This window comes from Malurus melanocephalus, unplaced genomic scaffold, assembly GCF_030028575.1.
Source record: "Malurus melanocephalus ecotype Western Australia unplaced genomic scaffold, MMel_1.1 scaffold_146, whole genome shotgun sequence".
Classification (NCBI taxonomy): Eukaryota; Metazoa; Chordata; class Aves; order Passeriformes; family Maluridae; genus Malurus; species Malurus melanocephalus.
The window spans coordinates 826,539-850,594 of NW_026623378.1; the positions used below are offsets into that span (position 1 = coordinate 826,539).

Sequence of the window (24,056 nt, forward strand, 5' to 3'; positions counted from 1 at the left end):
TACATGCAGTCAAATTAATTGCAAACCAYAACTGTATAAAAGGGTTTATATTTCAAGTACATATTTTGAAATTTTTTTCAAAGATTTCCAATTAAAAAATTACATTCATTGAATTTCACCCAGCGTAGTGAGAATTACATGAATATATAACAAATTACCTGCTGTGACTTACATAGGTGTCAAATGAGMAATGTGACATCACTGTTTTTAAGTTAACACACTCTAGAAAATTGTTTTGTGACAGAATTTTTAAGTGGTCCTTTAAAGCTCAAGGTTTCACTGTAAGCTGTCCCTGGATAGGGACACTGAAAAACGTGCATGTTACAAAATATGCACCAGAAACAGAACATTTGTAGTACAATATCTAGGTCCAAAACATTAAAATCTCAGCTGTTCCAGAGATTTAGGCTAAGAAGGAGGCTAGTAATCAGAGATTGCACTAATTCAATGTAGAAATAAGAGTAGCAAAAGCATTGACTCTGGTATTTATTTAATAGATAACTATCTTAAAAGCATAAAACTAAAATACATGAATATTTCTCTTCATAGAGTAAAAATTATCTAAATACTTACTTTCTTCCAGAGGGCTCAAAAATTAATAGAAAAAGCTAAACCATGCTACATTCACATTTCAAATGCAATTAAAATAATTTTAGGATTCCTCAGAAACAGGACATTTTATTAGAATTCTACCGGCTTAATTTCTATGCATTTCTTTGGCTTTTAGATTAAACAGCACTATCCCTTATACATGCAACAGTTGTGAAGTGAACCTGTAATACAAACACTGTTAAATTTACGGCATAGGTTCTTGTCATACTGCCTGTGAAAGAAGCATTAGCAGACAAGAASTGACAGGGAGTAATTTCTTTCTGAACTATGCATGCGTGATTTCATTGGTTAAGATATGTTTGGTTGTATTTATTACAGAAATCCAAGATCATTACGTTCATAAATACAAACAGGAAAAGCTGTAGTTGCAATTTTCTAAGGAGACAGGTGTTCCTTTGCGCTTACATGTTTTGTTAAAGGTATAAAAAGTTCATACTATTTTTTTTTGCCCGCATGAATATTCAGAATTAAGCTACTAATATCAAAGATTCTTTCTGAGCAGCACTGTAGTCTTTAGAGTTCTCTCACACAGCCAGTGTTGCACCGGTGTCTTTTTAGGGCTGACAAAAGCCTTATGCGGCACAGCGGCCGCTTCCCGGCCCGATCGCAGCCCTCCCTCCCCAGCAGATCGGCGATGCCCGTGCCGGTGCTGCCGGGGCTGGCGGAGCCTGGGGCGGTGCGGAGCTCTCCCGAGGGGGTCCCTTTGCTTTCCTGGTGAGCAGCGGCAGAGATGCCTCTCTCCAATCACCGCTGCCAGCCCCTGCCGTGTGCGACCCGCGGGGCGGGGGCGGGCCGGGGAGGGGCTGCCGGCGCTCGGACAGCGGCGGCCACAGCGCCCGGGCCCGCGGGAGCACCGGCCCCATGCCCGGTAAGTGCCGGGGGCGCGCAGGGAGGCACCGAGCAGGGAGGGACAGAGGGAGGGGAGGGGGCCGGCTCTTCCCGCAGCCCCCGGTCGGCACCTGCCGCCTCCTCCGCTGGGGGARGCTCGCCAAAGCATCGGCTCCAAGCTGGCCCCGGGCACCCCCGGAGCCGCCGAGGGAAGAGGCAGCCTGGAGCCGGGGTCAGGCAGCACCGCCCGGAACGCCTGGCAGAGGGGAGCTCGGCTCTGGGGACAGGCAGAGCGAACGCAGTCTTGACCCCCACCCCACCACAATTATTTAGTTTATACTGTACATGTGCTTAGACTGTGTCTTTATCTAGGGACGAAAACTATTGGTGGAGAACGGGCTGCTCGTAACTCCAAAAGGCTTGCTGCAAAGTTTAAGTAAAGCCTATTAAATCATCAGGCAGTAAGCAAAAAGGGACGCAATCCCAAAGGAGACAGGATGCCTGTCAAGACCTCCTCTGTGCTAGGATAAACCTGGTACATATTACCTGGTACRACAGTCCCCCGGCTCAGCCATGCGGAGATGAAATGATTCAACAGGTCTCTTCCATCTCCTGCTGCCAGGATCTGTACCACAGCAGGATACAATGCATCAACTTCCCATTAGGACAGGTAGTTATTGAAAAATATGCATATTTTCTCCCAGCACACAATRGACTCAACTTGTCTCCATGGTCGATTTTGACTAGTGCTACATTGTGCCCTAAGCCACTGGTTCTGCTGCTGATCTAATCAGATAAGATGGTCTAAAAATGAGCCAAATTTTCCCTGCTCTTWTTAAATTACAGGTAACCTTACTGAAATGAGTAAAACTTCACCTTATATCTATAAGTAGAAACTCAATCTCTTACTCCAAAATCAAGGCACACTGCATCTTACTGTCCTTAATGGTAAATGGTGACAAACTGGCTACAGGGGAACACAGCATGCTGCTGAGAGCACCAAAGACTTGTGAATAAAGAGGACAAGTTAAACATAAGACCTGTTGATCTWACTTGAAATGTTAACCTTTCAGATACTTATACTAGGCAGTAAAACTGCCAGCCATATTGACATTTATAGTGTTTACAGTGCACCTACATAAAGTAAACCATTAATTTCTATTATGTTCGTGGGCATTCAACAAAAGCATTTTTTCTGCATCTGACCTTCTGAGCTGCAATAAAATGTGAATTTGACTGAAGACACATTTGAGCATGCCCTACAAAACTAAAAGGAACAAACACACAAAATTCCCATGGCCATATGCATTTCCTCATACTATGCATTCTTATCAAAGAAAACCAATTTAATCACATGGCCCAACCAGGCTTGTCTCTGTATTAATATTAACCCATACCAAATAGGTGCTTGTTTCCTGTTCCTCAGAATAAGGATTGCCCTAATAGTCTGGCTGAATGCTGGAACTATTCAGTTCACCCAGCAGCTGCAAGGACAGCAAAGTGCTGTTGCTGTGGTAGAGCTGTGAGCAGGGTGGCTGCTCCGTGGTGGTGCTGGGAGACAGCAGTGACTCTGTGACTGGGGAGCAGCCAGCCAATTCCTGCAGAGAGCTAAGGCAACACACTTGCAGGGGAGCTGCAAAACCAACCTGGTGACTCTACCAAATACAGGAAAATGAGTCAGGATCAGATTAAGGCATTGGAGGCACTAGGTTAATTTTAAAGCACAAGGTAATTACTTAAGTGCTCTGTAGCTGAAGGACGTTTTATGTCACTTACTGCAACAGGGCAACACTGAAAAAGATCAGTAATACCTGTATTTACAACTCACCTCCAATACTCCTTATAGTGCTAATGAATAAATTAAATGACATGAAATTAGTTTTGAATTATTCAAAACTATTGCTAGTGTTGACTGATTATTTTGTCCTTGTATTTTCTTTATTTACTTGTATCATTGTAAAGAGATGGCGAACTGCAAGGTATCTACTGWGCACAGACAGATAAAAAGGAAAAAGGAAAAAGGAAACTACGATTAAAGCATAATCACAGTTCTCTCTACCTAAAAGCAAAGAAGAGGAAAAAGTCAATACCAGTTGTGAGAAAATGCCAGGTCACTACTTCAGTTTCAGGGGGAACCTTGAGAAATGTCAGCAGCTGGTACTCAGATGATCCTGAGCTGCTTCCCATGGCTGCRGAGTGGAAGATAATTCTGGAGTTTAGGCTCATTTTCAGACAGAGGATATTCTGGTAGGATCTATCCTCTGCTGAGATCTAGTCATGGCTCAATGCACCAGTTCTAGTTTAGTGGTAGACAAGGCAGGCTGGGAATAAGGTACAGAGCAAAACAATCTCTGCAGCCTTTCACTCAAGCACAGTCAGCAAACACGTGAAAGCAGTGAACTGAGCCCATTATCAACTGTCTACCCCCAGTCTAATGAGGAATTCTCACAAGAACATTTCCCATATTCATATTAAATACATTAATTAAGTTTTACTTGGGTTTGGTTTGTTCGCAGTAATTATAAAAGATTTTGTGTTAAGTACTCACGATTCAGGAAATGRTGTTTAATGGATATTTTGACTTCACAGATCAGGAAACACATGCATCCTTGGAAAGAAAACAACCCATAGCTTTGCTTTGTTCCTTATGCCAGGGTCTAGACTCAATTCAACATAGATAAATAGCTGGAAGAACAAAAGAAACCAAAATAATGATACTTTCATATTAGGTGCCCCTGGGTTCTTTTTCTTCTGCTCTGCAAGCTCTAGCACTTCTGCCATGCTAAGGTAAATGCTAATGCAAAACAAGAGCCTGAACAGTTCTTTAGGGTTCAGGTTCTTTTCATGTCTGCAGTCTCTTACACTGCAGTAATTGCCAGTGCATCTGAACACCGTAATCTGTCACTGTCATTGTCATATGTCTTCAGATGTTGCACCACGCTATAACCGAACAAAAATGTGCTTGTGAGCTGAATGCTTCATTTAAATTTCATTTTGGAATATATTTTTTAGCTTTAATATTCCTGTCTACACCTGAAAGATACTTAACTTTCATCTTCCTATGATATTTTATATGTTTCCATGTTTGAACAGAACAAGCAGCTGCTGTGGCTGGYGGTGTAATAGGAGGGATCCTTTTATTTGTTCTCCTTGGAATAATTGCATATCTGCTCTGGAAAAAATTTTCCCACCTCTTCTCTTACRAAAAGCTCATCAATCCTGTCAAAACAGCAAATGCAAATGCCATTTTTCAGGATCAGGCTAATTCTGAAATTCAACTAAAAAGCACAAGGTACACATTTTCATTTTGTTTTTAAAGCACGCAYGATGTAATTTACTTCAACTTGTCAAATTGCAAATGAACAGGTGATCCAAATATATGCATGTACAGAAATAAATGAGACAWCTAAATTATATGAAAACATCAGTCATGTTCTGTTTTGTTCCTTTAGGAAAAGGATAGTTTAACTTTGAAAATTATGATTATTTCTGATTTATTTAAGACAGATAATACATTCAAGTGTAACTGGTGCATGGATAATTTTATCTGTTACTTAGACAAATTCAGCCTATGTTCCACAGTAATTTCTGGTCTAGTAACAAAAACAATAGGATTTCTATTCAGGAAGGAGACTCTTAGAGAATTAATCAATCAGGTGGGTGGGGCTGTAAAATAAGTAACTGTAGTTAATTCTTCCTTTCCTATGACAGATAATTTCTACAGGGAAGGGAGAAAGAGAAGAATGCCAGAAGAACTAAGACCTAATGTGCCTCATAGGATTTTTATGCATTAAACAAATAAAATAAATTTCAAAACAAGGGATATTTAAGATTTTTAGCTTTGCAYCTCTGTAGAATGTTTGTATTATGATATAAGAATGGTAAATTTAGTACTGCTACCAAGTTTAGTTTCCAAATTTAAACCACAAGAGTCAATAGCTGCTGTTGTCTTGAGCAGATCCAGAAGTGTTCCATTCATCATTCCACCAACACTGCACGGGCGAGACTGGAATCACCTGACAAATGAAGAACAGGTTCAGGAAGAGAGTGACCCCTACATGATCCCTCAGTCTGGGGCACGGTCATCATTTCATTCCTTGGGTATGGCATTGCAAAATGGAATTCCTTTTAAGGGTACTCCTTTAAAGGGTGGCTTCTTTATTATGAAATATATTGATTGGGGCACACCAGACATAGCATTACATAGCACAAGCCCTAAATACTCCATGTATGTGTGTATATATTTAAATTTATTTATATTTATATTCAGGAATTGGGAAGAATGTAGCCATTTTGGTCCCCTGGCTGTGGTACTCATACATTGGCAAAGCAATTTCTCATCTCATGYTTTTTAAGGCCAGGAAGTGTCTGCTGTCCCAGAAAAAGCAGAGTCACCAGTTGCAGACTGCAAAATAAATACCTAGAACTAACAAGGTACAATCACAGGAATGAGAGAAAGAAAAATGGTGCAGCCTATAATTACTCCCCCCAAATTTGAGGGAAAAGGAAATAAAATATTAAATTCTTACCAACAAATTGATTGCTAATAAAGAGATTAGTCTGATTTCCCCTAATACAGCAGTGGTTATAAAAATGCTTGCAACGGTTGTTGAGACTGATCTCCAGGTGTTTGTTTTGTCTTTTTTTTGAAGCTGGAGCTTATGTTGTAGGCACCATTAACCCAGATCTGTACAAGTTTCCTGAAGATGTAAGTGAGACAGATTTTCCTGATGGCAACATTGGCCGCCTCTGGTTCTCCGTAGAATACGAGCAGGAGTCAGAAAGGCTCCTCGTCTCTTTGATCAAAGCCAGAAAGCTGCAGCCTCCTGCTGATTCCTGTAGCCCATTTGTGAAAATCTACCTGCTACCTGATGAAAGAAGCTACCTGCAGTCCAAAACAAAACGTAAAACTCTTAACCCGCAGTTTGATGAAAATTTTGTTTTCCAGGTACTTTCTCTTTTGATGAGGCAGATTTTTGTTTGCAATAATAAATAAACTACAGAAAATAATTAATAAATAATAAATTAATARATAATAATAACTAAGGTACAAATTTATAGAAAATCAATGCTCACAATACTTCTACACCAACAAAGAAGTTGTTTCCACCAGAGACAGGACTTTTTACTGGCACTTCTGGAGATCCTGGGCTACAGAAGTACACGGATGAGAACTGATCTTACTTGTGGTCTGCACCAAAGTTAAGGATTTCAGAACTTGCTCTGGGAATAATGAAAACTCCAGTTTGAACTACAGCTGAGCAGTTCAGCCCAGCAGTTCTGGAAGCTCAGAAGGAGCCAATACTGATCTAATGCTTTCATAACCTTTAGTTTCTTTGCTGTGGAAGTTGCCTAGACAGCAGAACTTGGGAGATATGTCTGGGATGCTATTTGTATAGTACTGTAAAGCTTGGCTTCCCATGCTGAGACTTTCAGCCCATGACACAAGACAAAAGCTTTAAAACCAAAAAAAGTTTGTGTTTCTGACAATTGACAAAATGCTTACAGATTCTAAATGCTTATGTCTGAAAGTGAATGCATCACACAGCACTGGATTCATAYGAGCTGAAAAACCAGCTAACTTCAAGCTTTCAAATGAACTTGTATTTTAGCTTGGATCTTGATCTTCTGCATAGCTAAAACTTCAGGCAAATTTAAAAAGCAGATTTCAAATAATTAAAGGAAATCTCCACCTACACTTAAAACACTTTGAAAACTATTTCCTTTGAAGTCATGCTAGAGTAGAAAAGTGTCAGATGTTTTACAATTATTAATATATTCTTCCTTTTCCTGTACAGGTTTCCAGTAAAATGTTGCTACAAAGAACACTTAAGTTTTTGGTTTATCATGTTGATAAAGAAAAGAAGCATCATCTCCTAGGCCAAGTTATCTTCCCACTAAAAAATGAAGCACTAACTGAGGACAACAAACTAGTCATATGGAGAGATCTGGAGAAAGAAAACATAGAGGTATGTGATACCAGGCTGATTGGCATTGTGGAAATTCCATCATCTTACAAGTGTTGGAAGGATATAGCTGAAATACGTTCTACCAARAACATCAAATACAAAAGTAAATCATAAACATTTGGATCAAAATTCCCACCTTACCAACTTGCAGATCCATAGCTGTTGTAAAGGGATTGCCCAGCTGCTTAGAAAATGTCACCATTTAGGAAGTAGTTATGTAAGAACTTTTGTTATTTGTTTCTGATTTGAATTAGCAAGAGCAGAAAAGAGCAGAAGAGGCAATGTATCATCTGGAAGAGAGTTAATTCTGAGGGTTAGGGTTATGAATTGATTCCATCAAATGTTACAACAGCATAAATAAAGCCATAACAATTCACTTACATGCCTTAGTGTGACAGAAACCATTAGTAYGAAAAAGGCTTTTTCTTCCTACTTGTCCATGTGAAGAGAGAGTTTTTCAGACCTATTTGACAGGTGGTGTTCTCTTCCAAAGCCTCCCTCAGAGTATGGTGATATCCAGTTCTCCCTGAGCTACAATGACTACCTGGGCCGTCTCACCGTGGTGGTTCTGAGGGCGAGGGGATTAAAGCTCCAGGAGGAGAGCCCTGCTGTCGGTGAGTGGGATTTCCTCTCTGCTAGCAGCTCCATGATTCCTGTTTTAATTTGCTCCTTCCTCATCTGTCCACCCAGGCTTGTGCTGTGAGACTCTGACAAGAACAAATAAACATCCTGTGATTTAATTTGAGTGGAAATAAGCCATATTTTGCCTTGGGGCAATTAGATTTTGATACCTTAGCTCTGCTATGTTTGGGGTTGGTTTCATAATAAATGGTTTGTCTTGTGGCAATTGGTGGCAAGATTTTACTCCTGTTTTAGTACAGTGAGCAACACCCTTTTGCTGCACTCCAGYCCAGAGAAGGCAGCATTTCAGGAGATATTGACGTTAACATTTGCCTCAAGCCAAATTCCCAGAGATAACAGCTGCAGGACAACCTCTTATACTGAACAGCTGTCCTGGGAAGAACAGAGCTGGGAAAAGAAATCCCATTTTAAGGMCAGCCTCCATGTTGTTCAAAGGACCATGGCACAGAGTCACAATTTTGTCCCTTAGTGCAGTGGGCTTTTCCTGATTTGTCATACTCAAGTGTCCTTTGTCTCAGAGTTTAACCTCAAAATGCTGTTTACAATCTGAACGCTCAAAGCAAAAACAGATGCAAGAACCAAACTTGTATTTCAGTCTGTAGTGATTTCTTACAGGGCTTTGAAGCTAAACAACATAAATGCAAAATACACCTATCATTTATAAAGAAAAGAGATTTAGTCCTCTATTAAGTTTTCTTRACTGAACAAACTAAGCCTTCAAAAAAATCTCCTTCAGATGAAGGAAGGGCACAAAAATGTAAGATCAAAGATACAGGGTAAGAATATGACTGCTTATTTTAACAGCTCCTAAATTGGAAAGTGCACTGCAAAACAGTACCATCAGTATTTTKTGTGCTCCCTGCTTAATGTTATGCTGTCATGTGCATTCCATGGATCTTTCACAATCTGATGTTATACTTGATAGTGACCCCTGAAAGGAATAAATTCCTTAAGCTGTCTTCCAACTGCTTCTTATAGATTTTCATTTTGAATTTCTTTTTCCCCAAGGTGTGTATGTCAAAGTCTCACTTATGAACCACAATAAATTCATCAAAAGTAAAAAGACAGCAGCTCTCCTGGGAACTCCCAATCCTGTGTACAATGAAACCTTCAGTTTCAAGGCAGATCAGACAGAGCTGGATACAGCAAGCCTGAGTCTATCAGTTCTCCAGAGTAACAAAGCAGAAAGTAAGTTATAGAAATTATTACAGTCAAGTTGTCAAATCTCTTGCCTATTTGAGACATGTTTAAATCTGGGAGGAGCTAATTCCTTTCCAGCAACAATCATATAACATGTAAGAGTTCTGGGCTATTTCAAAGGCTGTCTTTTTAAAATCAGAACAACTTAACTGTAGTTAAGGATATGTCTCTTTTTCAGAGGCTAAAGATAAATTTCATAGAWGACAGGAATAAAATAACTGCAGACTAATCAATGTCAGTACAAGGTGCTGCACTTTTGTTTCATTCCAGTATCCCATTAAGACAAGCTTAAGTGAACACTTGTGTGTGCAACATAAAACCTCCAAAATTCTGAGGCCATTCACTCTTTCTAAGCAGATTTGAAAGAAAAATAGGCATTTTCATTCTCCCAGCAGTGAGAAAGAAGAGATATTAGCAAACATCCCCATTCCCTGGCAGAAGGCCTGATACTTGAAGCCACCTCTCACTAATCTTTAGAGAATCCATTAAGGAGTTCTGCTTAGAGAGGCAGRTCAGAATTCAGCATTTCCACTGTTCACGAGAAAAACAACTTCCCTGCAGTACAAATATGATTTCACTGATTTTCTCCATTCATAGCTGAAAAGTCTAGGCATGAAGAAACAATCTGCTATTTGGCAGAGGGGGGTCAGTGGCAACCCACATATTACAGCTCCCAGCTGTCTCGGTAACTGCATTCATTTTTTCCCCAAGCCAGACCATCATATGATTCTTACTGAGGCTGCTGATGTCCAAAATTAGGGCACACTTTCACTTGAGGTAAAGGGGATGGGCAGATACAGATATTTGTGCCTTGAACGTATTCTAATTTAACCACAGGCAAAAGGAGAGGCCTGCATTGAATACTCACCTACTGCAGTTCCTTTTAATGCTGAATCTTAGCAGGGAGAGGCTACAAAACCTGAAATCCAGAGTTATTTCCTTGATGCATATTATGGTCCAAAAATACCTTTCAGAACAGGCATTACTTGGAGAAATTCAAGTTAATATTCTAATTCAGGCAAAGATTTCAGAGAAGCATCACATGTGCTCATCACGAACTAATTCCTTCTTTCCTAGAAACACTTCTGCTGGGACGAGTAGTAGTTGGGCCTTTCATGTACACACGTGGCAAAGAACTGGAACACTGGAATGAGATGATCAGCAAGCCCAAGGAGCTGGTTAAACGATGGCATGCTCTCTGCCACAGCACGTGAACAGCACTGATTAAAAAACAACCTTAACATGGGAAAGCTCTTACTAGTTTTATCTAAAGGGTACAAAAATCTTTGCTATGATTTTGTACCCTGAGTAGAAAAAATAAATTATTTCCTTGACCAAACACAAATAAAAGATTTGGTCCCTGATAGGCTGGGACTCTCTTCAAAATATATGCTAAATTTAATTAACATGCAGCTGAGCAAAAAAAAAAACAAAAAAAAAAAAAACAAACAAAAAACAGTAAGCCAAACATGATCTCTCAGTATTAATTATTTTGACTAGTAAATTCCCTTTCTTGGTCATGAATTCTGGGCACAAATGATCATACCTCACATGGATAGAGCCCAAAATGACCCAAGAATTGCCAGTGATGACACCAGGCCTAAATGTCCACTGCACCACATCACCACAGTGGCTTCACCAAACAAGAGGGAAGCCCAGTAAGCATGCCAAAACAGACAAAGCCCAAAAGATACTGACTAATACATTTAGAATTTATTTAAAACAGCAACATAATATTTAAAACCTCTTTTGAGCAGGAAGGGTGAAGGCACAGTTTTATCAGTCACATACCTAGAGGCAGCTGTTCACATCCCTCAGCACAGTGTATTTCCTGCAGTAATTCAGCTGGATGTTTTCAGCCAACCTCAACTAAAGCACTTTGTGGTGACACTAAGGGACAAACAGAGAAGCCATRGAGTCACAAGTGACTGAAGCTATTCCAGTACTGGAGTAAGATAAGGACCTGTCCTGTCCTTAAATATTTCTTTCTAAACGTGTCTCTGCTGGAGACAGAGCATTGATTACAACAGCCTTGGGTTTGACCTAGTATGACCATTCTTACACTGAAAATCCAATTACCTTAAGCCCCCTGGGCATGTGTCTTGTTTTAGTAGTGGAGTCTTATTCATTAAGTAAATGACTGCTCTATACAGCAATTTGGAGCAATTATTCTTAATCAAAATAAAATAGGACATTCTTCTCTTCTTGATTGTTCACTGGGGACCTGAGCTCTGTACCCTTCACACTGTAAAGTCATAAACCAGACACACAGACTACTGCAGCAAAACATTTTGCACAACTGYGTTCCAAGAGGACCATAACCTCTAYAGCTGAAATCAAACCAACTTCCTTTCAAACAGGATACTGAATCAATTAATCCAGTATTTAAAAAAAGAGGCTTCTCTGGGGAGATGAAACCACTTTCCATTTTGATCATATTATTACATAAAGAAAATATTATGAACCAGAAGATACCACAGAGGAATTGTAAGATAATAGACTTCCCCTGATCTACCATCTGATATGTCAGAGGGTATTCTCAAGTCTGTCTTGCTAATTGCACCACTGGACACAAGATGAGCCTAAACTCATTACATTAAACTGAATATTAAAGTGCTCAACCCTMATTATATCTTTGCTAAAGGAGTAGTAATACCAGTACCCTCAACCCCAAAGAGCTGTATTCAAATTTCAGTCCCACAAAACTACTGCAAACCAACCTGATAAGCGAAGTTACCATCTTTTTTTCTGGGAAGAAAAACTACAGGTATCATACAGTTAACATATTACTAGAATAAAATAATTTTACCAAATAAATTTTGTCTTTTACTATTTAAATCATACCAATAAAGATCTTAAAAGTAAGCAGTTGGCAGTGTTTCAGACAGTTGGTTTAAGAGCTTGTGCAGGGAGATGCAGGTAATGTCCAGTGTCTGTTAACAAGTTCCTCTAAAGTGGAGAGTCACCTGTCTGACTGGATGTACCATTATGGTCCATACAATAAAAATATTTATTGTACCAATGATTCTCTTTTCTTCTTATATGTTAAAATAACAATACTTCCAGCTTGGGTGTTCAATAATTTCAGCTAAATTGTGAAGAAACATATTCTAATACACTTACCAATGCACTGCATTCATGGTCATCCAAATGAAGTAAATGAGAAAGGCCCTGTTTGACTCTTCCTGAACAAGAGTCATTTCAAAGCAAGAAACATCATCAAATAGAGAGTTCTAATGTAGTGCTTTCAGCTGTCACATAATGGAGCAATTTTTTTTACCTACCACCTTTTATACAACATCCATCTGATCTCGTGCTTGAGACTTAGCTTGAGCTGAAGAAGGAATGATTACAAGACAGGTCTGTTTTACAGGAGAAAAGAACAGCAGCAAAATTGCTAAGGGTAAATGGCAAAAATCCCWCTGTTAAAAGAAGGAAAGCAACCACAACAGCAAAACAAAAAGACCAAGGTACAGACAGCATATTGGGTAAGAAAAACCAAAATCATGTAACTAAAATATTACTGAGTTCTGTCTTCCTCTAATCGGCCAGGTCTGAGGAAAATTCAGTCTCTCAATAGTAGGGAACTTTTCTGAGGAGAAAAAGAAAATCATACTGAAGTAATTGTTGGAGTTTATTAACATAATTATCAGTATAAAAATACATGTATAAAAAAATAAAAATTTATGAAAATTCATCAGTATYACTACAGCAGTATATACTATTAGCAAATATTCCATACCAGTCCTTTTGTTGGTTTTGCTTTTGTCACAAGTTAAAATCAAAATACTTTATCACAATTTTTTAAAGAAATTTGCTTCCTTCAGCTAACTCATTTTTCTTCTTCTTGCCATCTGTGTRTCTTTATGTTTTTTGTCACTCAGTTCAGAGGTCAAAGATCAGGATGAAAATTTAGCAGATGGAAATCCTTTTGCAAAGGATAGCTGTTCTCATCTAGCTCAAAGTGGCTCCTGATTTCCAACAGATAGGATGCTTCTGTATCTGCCAGCAGTGAATGACACAGATCTGCTACTATTGTGCTGTAGGTTATATCTGAAGARGGCACTGCAAAACACAGAAAAACTCAATTTACACTTGATTTTTCACAATAGCACCAAACATTCAAGTTCTACCTCCATGCAAGCTCCACTGAATTACTGGAAGTGTAGTTCAACATCAGAGTAGAAAATYAGCTTTTATTTTAAATTATTTKTTAAAACAATGAGCTGAGCCTGTTTCTCATTAACACCCGTGAATCACATAAAACACCTCTCCAGTCAAACAGGATGTATAAAGTGAGGCTTGTCTGAAATATAGCTCAGCTCAGTGTTTCACATCAGAAAAACATGCCAGCTAGTTCTAAAAGCTCCTATTTTGCACAAAAGGAATCCATTCAGTTATTGAATATTTAGGTACACAACTACAACTACTTATTTATATAATAGCCATTCATACCATCTCACTTCCTGTTGTTGCAACCTCTCCTCCGAAATTCTAAGTTTGTCAGACAGACACTGCAATATTCTTTGATGTTGGTTGTTTAGTGTTTTTTTAAATTGTTAGTAATTAAAAAATTTGCTTCCATTTTGAACTTTGCTGCCTGTTTATATCGTAAGTAATTAATGAAACAGTACCTACTAATCTCTTCAGCCAGTCTGCAGGAATATTGAGGAAGATTTTTTCCATCAACTCAGACACCACATGAACATTAATTTCAGAACCTTCATCTTCTACTGTMATCAAAGCAGGTCTAGATCAGAAAACAAAAGTTTCATGAAAGTCAGCTGCTATGCTTGTTTTTTATTGAAGCAAAATTTTTGAAAGCAATACAATTTAATATCACTCTGCAAGATAATACCAAGAACTAGAAATGAGAAAATTCCTATGTGCTCATCTGTCAAACATTGTCATTTTGTACAATGGAATCAGTTTGAGGTATATATAAAGAAATGTCCTTAAGCTGAGACAGAGGAGACTCAGATTAGACATTAGAAATAAATTTTTCACTGTTAGGGTAGTCAGGGTTGCTCAGGGAGGCAGTGGAAATGCAAAGTAGGAAATGAGCTTTGATGTATCACTTGCAATTGCATCATCTCTCATAATTATGTYTTAATACCCCACTCTACAGCCACATACCAGCAAGGTATATTTCTCATACTATGATAAATACCAGATGTTTTCACTAATCACTAAACAAAAGTCCCTTCCTGGAAATACTCCCAAGGTGATGCACTCTTATTAATCTCATCAGAGCAAAATTTCAGTGCAAACAAAAATCTCACAGTTTTTTTTTCTGAAAAAAGGGGCATGTACGTTCTACATTAAGACATGGTCACATGCTGAGAACACAMTCACTGGAAATCTTTATCATTTTTCTACCACCTTTTGTGCAGGAGCAAATTGAGGCTCTTCATGGCCACTAAGACGTTAGTCTTATCAAAGATTAGGGGAACATTTTCAGTTAAGGAAAAAAACCTCTTTGCACTTAATCCTCCCTTACAGGAAAATAAATAGCACATGAAGATGCAAGACTACTTTGCTTAGAGGAAAAATACTAAGCCACGATSTTGTTAGATAAATAGGATAGTAGTATATAAGTCAATTATTCATTAAACTCACTATGAAAGAGTTTAGAAAGAACTTGAGAAAAAAATTTAGATAGAAAATGAATGTATTCTACAATTCTATTACATCCATGGTTGTCTCAATTAATACTCTATAGTTACATGTTATTCTAGTCACTATGATAATTACATTTCAAAAGCCCAAGATAAATGTGAGAMTTGAACAATTATTTAATGAAGATGTACCTACATCAACTGGATCCACTTAGTTTATTTTSTCTAACTGTCCATACAYGTGTCTCACAGTGCCATCTGGTGATAACTCACTACCTCTGCTCTCCAAGAACGTTTATTGAAAACATTTTTCAATATTACTTCTGCACAGTTGAAACCAATTAATCAGTTTAAAAATATGKTTGTGCATTCACAAAATTTCAAATTTAGGCTGGAACAAGATTCTTGAGTTTTCCTTGGTCCTCAAGCTTCTACTCCATCTTAGCTTTATCTGACACAGTACTGGGTAAACATTCCTGTATGACATAGTATTCAAAGAAATTTAAAAGTTATATTTAAACTAAGAATATAATGTATAAATAATGATWGCAAATATAGCAATTMAAGAACAACAATTTGAAAATTYATTAYGAAGACAGGGATTGCTAACCACAASTTAAATAWYTTTAAATATGGGGGATGTTACAATGGAGAACGTTTACCTCCCTAATAATACACATGATTTTAGCTGTATTATGTTTACCTGTAAAATGTTTTTACTTTGTTGTTTGGCAAACATCTAATACACTGCTTGTAGATCATGTTCTCATCTGCCTGTAGCTCCAAACCACATTTAGCACAACCTGAATATGTAATCATAGGCAGAGAAGCCAAAACACATTCCAGTGATGTGTCAGMAGAGAAGATGAGTTGCTTGTACTGACCAGTGGAAATGGTAAACTTCAGTTCTAAGATATGGGCTTTCACTTGAATCACTCCTACAAAAACAATTCAAATCTGAATTAAGTTTTATATAGAACWGAAAGCAAAAGCAAGTGCTACAGCTGATTAAAAACCAAAATTGCTATCAAAAACTTTCTCAATGTTTTCCCCCTTAGTTAACAAATGCTCTAATTTTTAGAGATACTTTACGCAATGAAAAATCATTGTGATTAAATTTTAGAATGTATAAAAGTACTAAATTTCCAGGTACTATCACTGTTTATGTATAAACTAGAGTTAAATGYTGTAATAACAACTTTAATAACTTTCCAGAATTTAGCACCAACTATAGCAATCTTCTAGGTTTCTCTGGGAGGGGATGACGCTGTAAAATGTCTTCTTTRTTCTTTTGTAAGACATTTTCAACAGAAGCAGCTATTTTGCTTTACCGAGCTCCGGTTTTGGAGAAACACTGACAAACTTCATTGATTAATCACAACCTAGACTAGACTGGTTGTGTGGACAACTAAAGTCAGCATTTCTACCTGTGTTCCAAAGCTGTCTTTGTTGGCATTACACACCACACCCATCTCTCCACTGGGTTCAATGTATGAAGGCTGCATTCAGTTTGGCCAAGTATGGAGCAGCAGCCTCCAGAATAAATTCAGAATCCTAGACCTCTACTACCTTAAAAGACAAGCACRCTACTTCATCAACAGAGCATCTGTTCTGCATCATTATACCTGGCAAAACAGTCATTAGAGAGCTATGGATAATATTTACCTGAGCATTTCTCCTCCAAGTGTGCTGAKAGCCTTGTCAGCTCCATGAGGGACATTTGACTTTTCTGAAACTTTTCTTTAAATTCAACTGCCCTTTTGTCATCATCAAACAAGCACTCGCAGGATGACCACGGAGTTGTGTGCAGTTCCAAGTCACCYGAGACACAACTACGTTGGACCAGAAGGTATTTGAAGGCCCATATGTGATCTACAGAACAAAAAAAGCAAAAGTAGTTTATTTTCTATACTGTGGTTAATTTCTAGCAAGCTAAGGTCACTTACAAGACAGAGAAACAAATCAGCAAGACATTCTCATATGGTCAGCTCTRGCAACTTCATTTCAAGTCTGTTGACATGTAGGGTTTTTCCTTTCCCTATAAACTTTGCATGAGTTGTCCCAGAACAGAAATTTCTTTTCATCTCTACCAAATTCACCTGTCAAGACAACTCAGCCTTTCAAAAAAGAAACCAGCCCTGAGATTTGTTGTCAGCTTTAAAGCTGGTAACGTCTCAAAGAAAAAAAAATCTTCATTATATTAACCAACTTTCATTTTTTAGTACTTCCCTGTTGTTTGATCTTCTATCTCCACAATTATCAATTTAACAATACCCTAGCTTAACTTATTTTAAAAGAACAAAACTGGAAATAAATCAAAATTTGGTAGTACTCACTGATGAAAACAAAAGCTATGTAATTCTTGCAGGAGATGCTTTTAGTTAGTTACAGCTGGACTTGATCTCAAGACCATTAGGATAGAAAGCCTGACTCTAGTAAGGGGGAAAGCAGAAAAGGAAAATAAGGAGTAGAAAAATCCCAGCAATTCATGCTAAATCAGACAATGATAAGGAAAACCCAGCAAAACTGGTAATGTAGTTAACACTCATGAATTTTTATAGTTATATAACCAGGCACTATGCAAAAAAKTGCATCTTGTATATAGATTCAAATTTTTAAATATTTATGCCTTCTCAGTGTTCTAAAGTGCACTCAAATTCTGCTGCTTCTAAATAGAGGACACATGTCAAAATCAGCATAAAATATGTTACCCCTCCCAGAGGACTATTTAAAGGTTGAATGGATAAACGTTACCAGCTGAACACTTKAAAGTGCCATCACAAAAATCCTTTTACAGCTAGCAACGGTACAAGGACCTTACCTTTTTTCCTCTGAAGCTGAGGGCACCAGGCCGCCCCTGCTCCCCACAGAACCATCCTATAGTGTTGATCTCTGTTCTGTTCTACTGTTAGAATAATTTTTCTTTGGATGCCACCTCTATAGCTATACACAGATTCTGAAAAGAATTGAAATTACATTATTTCTACAGTAAAAAGCATATAAGCACACAAACCCCATGTGCCTCAGTAATAAAGTGAAATCATCGTGCTATCATATTTTATGGTACAATTAAAAGCAAAGAATACACCTACAGTTTCTTCAGGACAGAAAATAATCTGATTTCTTCAGCAACATGAATCCAGTCTGAAGGAGTACATAAAGTAGATTAATTTACTTTTATCCATCTAAGTACTCAGCAACTGGACAACTCCCTTTGAAACATGAGCTATGTGAGCATCTTTCAGCTCCCACTCATCCTGACATGTACTGAGTAGAAATAAATTGTCCTCAATCTCTCAGCAACTGTCATAATTGGAAGTTGTAACTTCTGTAGAATACACTGAAWGAAACATTTCCCCAGAAGTTTTCACAAGAAAGAAAACTATAGTCGTGTACAAGGCACACTAAAAGTATTAGCAACAGTACATACAAATAGAAACAATTAAGATCTCTACATCACTCTTATCCAGGAGTSTGCGTATTTCAGTTCCACACTAAAACTAAAATACTTTTCATAAATAATTTTTGAGCAAGAGCATGAAATATCTATCAGTTCCAAGATTTACATACTAGAGCAAATTATGAAGATTTCTATCTTCAAAATTCTACATTTAAAACTAATAAACATGATATTGACAATGTGAATAGAAGTTTGAATCTTACTAATGCAAGACGATAGTGCAATATGACCCAATTTTTGTGCAAAGCCTGAAGTCAAGCAGAAACTTTTGAAGTCAAGCAAAAAACTAAGAAACATTTTGCCTTGCAAAATTACTGTTTAAGTTTCACCTACTGCAGAAGTTGAAGTCCACTACACAGACTTACCTGTTAATACAGAAATATTGACAATTTTCAGTATTGAGTGCACCAATGTATTTGGCTGGAGCTGATCTAGCTGCATATACTGAATATCATCCAGTCTCTGAACTTGTCTGTGTGGAATGTCTCTGAAGTGTGGAAATTCTGATGATATGTATGCCAATAAGCCACGGAGAACACCACCATCCACTATAGAATAAACTTACATAAAAAAAAAGCAAAGTCACATATTATTTTTTATGCTTAGAAGTATTAAAGTTAGAGCTCAGAACACATTTACACTGACAAAATCAGAACTGTTTAAGATTAATATTAAGGTAAGGAATTCCTGAAGTATGAAACACTTGATCTGAAATTAAACTGTACTTCAGGATATTATCAAGAGGAGAGAGTTGAATTTAAAGAAAGCTGTTCCTGACCACTGACTGCAGAAGCTGCCWTAAGCAACTGGCAATAGTGGATGCTACAGAGTAAGAACAATGCAATCGTGGTGATATTTCCACTGCATTTCCCCCTCAGTCTCCAACCCTCCACCCTCCTGCAATGAATTACTTTCATTCAATGAATTACTTTGAATCGATCTACTTACTTCATTTTGGAAAAAAATCAATCCTYATGAATTCTCAGCCATCACTTGGCCAGGTACTGGGATAACTGCTCTTTCCTAAATTAAACTCAAAGAACTCAGTTTTTTTAGAGTTCAGAGTGGTAAGCACCGAACTTTATCATGATCTCCACATACCCAACAAATGCTATCATGTCCACATCTAGTGCACAGGTGATCCTACCATACTTTTCTATCATGTTTTATACCTCTCCGTTGCACACATTTCCATTTTATCCCATGTGTGAGGCATTTCCAATGAAATTGATTACTTGAAATAGCTTTTTACTGTGGTTTTCATGGAAACTCATACACTACAATCTTACATTCTTCTGGATTGAGAGTTGAGCAGTTCCCCAGATTCAGTAATTGACTGGTAAATGTAGACTGAAGCATGATTTCTCCACTCCAAAGATTCTCATATGTTATTATATCTGCAAGAAAAAAGCAACCTTATCGACTCATGCATCAACAATATTGAAGTGCATAATATTCTTGACTACATAACCATAGTAAATACAAATGTGAAAGGCACAGGGTTTGAAAGAAAACACTTGGAAACACAGTGATTTTTTTTTTTTCATCTGTCAACATTTCCAAGAAGTTAATAAAGTTTTCTCTCTAGTTTGAAGCAATTCTTCAATTCATTAGATTCCTAGCAGACACTGCTTAGGTCTGGTTTGTATTCGCACTTGTACTTTTCAGGAATGACTGTTTTAAAACACTGACACCCTACAGAATATCCCTGATTCCCCATGGCTGTGYCTGAGGGCAAACTTCCATGGGATAGCCAATGTTCTGCTGGCTGGATAATTGAAAATTCAAAGCAATGTTGAATGACTTAAGTAAGCTACTTACAAATGCTTAGCCATAGTTCCAAGTTATTTGTTACATTCTTCTATTTGAAACAGGCATTTTAAATATCCAAATTTTAAAAAGGCAAATAAAAGAACTCTCACCTGTAAGCAGTACAATATCCCCAGGAAACACAGTGAGAGACCAAAATGCAGCACCACGCCACAGCACCACCTTTCTCTCAATTTCTGACTGGTCARTAACAACAATGGTTACTACAGGAACTTTACAKGAAGGTTTYGGTTTARTCTTTGTCTGTATTTCTTTGATATRAGAAGGATGCAYTATTGTGACCAAAATATTGTATTTTTGATTTTTGCAGCAGCAATTCTTAAGTAGTGATAGTTTCTTTCCGATTTTCTTGAACTCTGTCATCCTCTCTGGCTYCACTCTTACTCCTGAACTAGGTGGAGAAGAATTCAGTTTGGGTCTCTTGGATTTCAGCTGTCTTTTAAATGCTGAGTGAAAAAGAKTAAAGGAATCTTCATCGTTGAGGGGTCTTTTAGAAGAGTTCTCGTGAGAACAGTTCACTTGAGAACACARTATTCCAGAGCTCAATGACTCAATACGGATTTCATTTATAARTTGCTCAGCAGGAACATTAAGTTCTTGAAACTTCTCTGCATTTTCCTCAGCAGCTTCTTCTTGTTTTGTGGCTTCAAACGAAACATTTTTCTCATCSTCCTCAGAACTGAAAAGTTCAAGAGAACTTGCATCCTCTTCCTTATATTCATTTTCAGTCACATTAGTACATGTTCCAACACCAGAATCACATTGGAAGTGATCATACTGCCTCTCTTCAGCTTTTTTGCCTGYTTCTGTTTCTGACAGTTTTACCATTCTTCCCACAATCTCATTCTGATCCTGTGCAAAAACAGCCATATGACTCGAAGTCACYACAGTACGAAATTCAGTGTCTGCTGACACTGCAAAGTCTGAACAGTCATTTGGTTCCTTTGGTTTAGACTCTTGACTCTTTTGTAAAAACACACCCAGATACTGACTTAGCTGCTYATGATGCTCACTTCTATGACTTGACTGAAGTCCCACAGACCTTGGTTGGATGCTGATCTGCTTAGTACTGGCAGCCAAATCAGAAATGTCAGAGCTGTTAACYTCCAAATGGCTGGCTCTTCTCTCAGTGAGGTCTGGGCAGCAGCCCTGTGATGGTTTTTCTTGTCCAGCTGATTCTGCACAGCTCTGGGGAAAGTGCTGATCTGCAGCCTGATTTACATCTGCAGGTGGGTTTGTATCATTGGACACCTGACAATCAGAGGAAGTTAAACTTGTGCTCTTTTTAGCTGTGTTGGTACAAGTCCCTGCCACAGGGGCAGGAGATGTCAAATCTTTTGTTTCTGTTGCCATTAACGTTCCCTGCTGAGCRCTGTCACCAGCTGCAGGAACTCCTGTGACCGTGGAGCTTTTTGCCTGGAGCACTGAGGGAGCAGCAGCACCCTGGATTTTTCCAGAAACAAACCCACGTGGATCACACAAACAGTGGAGTTCTCTCCATTTCTCAGCAGTAGGTGCTGAACTACTTTGCTCTAACACCTCCAGCGGGCTCGGAATACTGGGTGCTCCCACAAAAATATGAATTTGAGATCTTTTTGACATTTTTGACTGCTGTGTAAGTTGGACTTTAAATAATGTGGTTTATGCAATAAGCACAATAATAAATATTAGGAAATGCAAACTTTTTTTGTTTACTTTTTCTTCACAATTTTAAAAATACCTAAAATTCAGAGGAGTATTTCATAGTTTAACTGATAAAAACACTACTCCACTACTTAGTGACTATAAAAATAGATGTACAAAATACAAATAAGGGAAGTTATTTTAAAAACATTTCACATTTATTTGTGTCAAACTTGCATAGAAAAATAAATAAATCAGTTTCTGATTCTGATACTTGGAAACATATTAAAATGAAGTTGAAGTTAACCTTATTTATTGACATATTAGTCTTCACTTATTACTGCTAATTAAACAGTAAAATGTGAATTCACTACTCAGCACTTGATTTTAACTAATGTGAAATAAATGTCTGTAAGAAATCTTCACCACATGGTTAGGAGATCATTTCAACTCCCAGAAAATTAYAGTTYCAACTAAATGATTAAAACACTAGARTTATTTAAAATTAGAGTTTGCTAGAAATGCAATATTTTACATGTAATTTTAGCATGAAGCTACTGTTTCATCCTGTTACTGATAAATTATAATTATTTAATAACCATTAAGAGGTCAGTAAAACTTGAGCAGATGATTTAGGATTTGCTTTAATWCATTCACATAGTATCAAACTACTCAAGAAATTACTAGCTTTTCTAGCTAATTAAAAATAAGGCCACTTACACAGCATACAAAAGAGACCCGTTATTTTTTAAAATTTCTGCTGTATAATTATAATTTAAAAATATGCAGAAACAGCTATAACTGTTCATTAAAATGCTGATTYTTAGCTAATTGTTTTGGGAGTGCTGCTGCTAAYAGAAGWTGCTGTAATAGGCAATTCTGCAGATGTAGAGAACACCAGAAAAAATTCGAGAGCTAATCCAGCTGWAAATAGAAGGAAAAGACCATTGAAATAAATACAGCATTTCAAAATATGCAAATTTTGCATTTAGTACTAATTGAATTAGCAACCATTTTCCTAACAACCCCACTAGGGGTCGATAAATCTGCACATTCATAAGGCTCGTTGTAACATGGAAAAACCATAAACATCCTGGAATAGTGATCGCTGGTATATCATTGCTGTCACTGGAAAAGCAACATACAACCACTAAAATTAGAGAGGGCAAAATACAGAGAAGCTACAAAAGCCAGTGACTGCTATTGCTMACTTTTATGCTCCTAACAAAACAAATACTAGTTAAAGCATTGGAGTGTCCCAGCTTCTGCAGTTGTACATTGAAATTTAATCCCATAAGAATGAAACTTTTAAAGGACAATACTCAAACCTGTGAAAGTTTTCAGTTACATAATAGCTGAATTATATACTTGAGCTATGATTTTTAAGAACCTTTCCAAMCCAAGCTGTTSTATGATTCTATGACCACACCACAGGAATTTAATCTTGGTGTTATTTAATTAATGTTTGCAATTAAAATACAGCTGATATTTTCAAAACCTAAATTACCTTAGGAACAGTGAGTGACCTCTGCTGACTTTCTGGTTCRTGTAATAAGTCCTCTACTAAATGACCTCCTTTGGCAATTTCCAAGTGAGTTTTTGGGTCAAAGAGGCCAAACTCCTTCCTGTGCCAGGAATCATCAGTACCTAAAACCATTTAAGTCTGTAAATCAGAAAGAAAAAAAAAAATAAAGTTTGCCTAAATTCTCTGTACACAAAATTGTTTGAAGAATCTTGCTTTGCTGCTTTAGAATAGCATTATTACTCAGTTAATGAAGTTCTGCACCTTGTTTTAAATAAAAGTCTGAAAGAACAATTCATTASAGACTTTAAAAAGATGAGCAAAAAAACTATCAATCATTTCAGAAAAACACCACTGCCACCAAAAAAAAAACCCATATTATGCTGTAGTTAAATTATCAGTGGGCAGACAGTGGGTTAACTACACCAAAGATAACAGGAGCTAAAACCCATAAAGATACAACTGAAACCTGAATGCACATATCCATTATACCTGTTAATTATTACACCATTTCCTAATTTGTGGAAAGGTGCTCTATTCCCAACAGCCAATGAAAGCCAAGCTTTTTATCTCTGAAATGGTCAGAGTCTGATTGACGGGTCAATGATCTATTAAAAAACAGTAACTACATCAGCAAGTTTTACATTTGCAAGACACTGCAACTAAAGTTTAATATACCTATTGCAAGAAATATATTATTGTACATAGTCTATTTCCTCCAGTCTAAAAAGTAAAAACAGTAATTTTAGATT

The 24,056-nt window shown here is 37.5% G+C and overlaps 2 protein-coding genes across 7 annotated transcripts in view; one reads left to right on the plus strand and one right to left on the minus strand.

The window, feature by feature from the left end:
- Positions 1-1,297: 1,297 nt before the first annotated feature.
- SYT15 (synaptotagmin 15) lies at positions 1,298-10,687 on the plus strand. Its single transcript, XM_057371402.1, has 8 exons — positions 1,298-1,480; positions 4,534-4,732; positions 5,399-5,541; positions 6,093-6,388; positions 7,239-7,409; positions 7,903-8,023; positions 9,060-9,239; positions 10,329-10,687. Exons 1-8 carry the CDS (start codon positions 1,474-1,476, stop codon positions 10,463-10,465), a joined length of 1,254 nt encoding a protein of 417 aa, XP_057227385.1. The 5' UTR covers positions 1,298-1,473; the 3' UTR covers positions 10,466-10,687.
- A 47-nt stretch (positions 10,688-10,734) lies between these two features.
- SHLD2 (shieldin complex subunit 2) overlaps positions 10,735-24,056 on the minus strand; it is a 30,368-nt gene continuing 17,046 nt past the window's right edge. For 3 of the 6 annotated variants that reach the window (XM_057371398.1, XM_057371397.1, XM_057371396.1), the window contains 9 exons: positions 23,290-23,445; positions 20,252-22,706; positions 19,619-19,726; positions 18,695-18,889; positions 17,691-17,825; positions 16,535-16,741; positions 15,573-15,807; positions 13,886-14,001; positions 10,735-13,316 (listed from right to left, as the gene is read on the minus strand). In XM_057371398.1, the coding sequence (XP_057227381.1) occupies positions 13,144-13,316; positions 13,886-14,001; positions 15,573-15,807; positions 16,535-16,741; positions 17,691-17,825; positions 18,695-18,889; positions 19,619-19,726; positions 20,252-21,761 (2,679 nt within the window). In that variant the 5' untranslated portion in view covers positions 21,762-22,706; positions 23,290-23,445 and the 3' untranslated portion in view covers positions 10,735-13,143. Of the gene's footprint in view, positions 13,317-13,885; positions 14,002-14,963; positions 15,346-15,572; positions 15,808-16,534; positions 16,742-17,690; positions 17,826-18,694; positions 18,890-19,618; positions 19,727-20,251; positions 23,446-24,056 lie in introns of those variants that run through there. The other 3 variants (XM_057371400.1, XM_057371399.1, XM_057371401.1) reach the window with 3 other exon arrangements.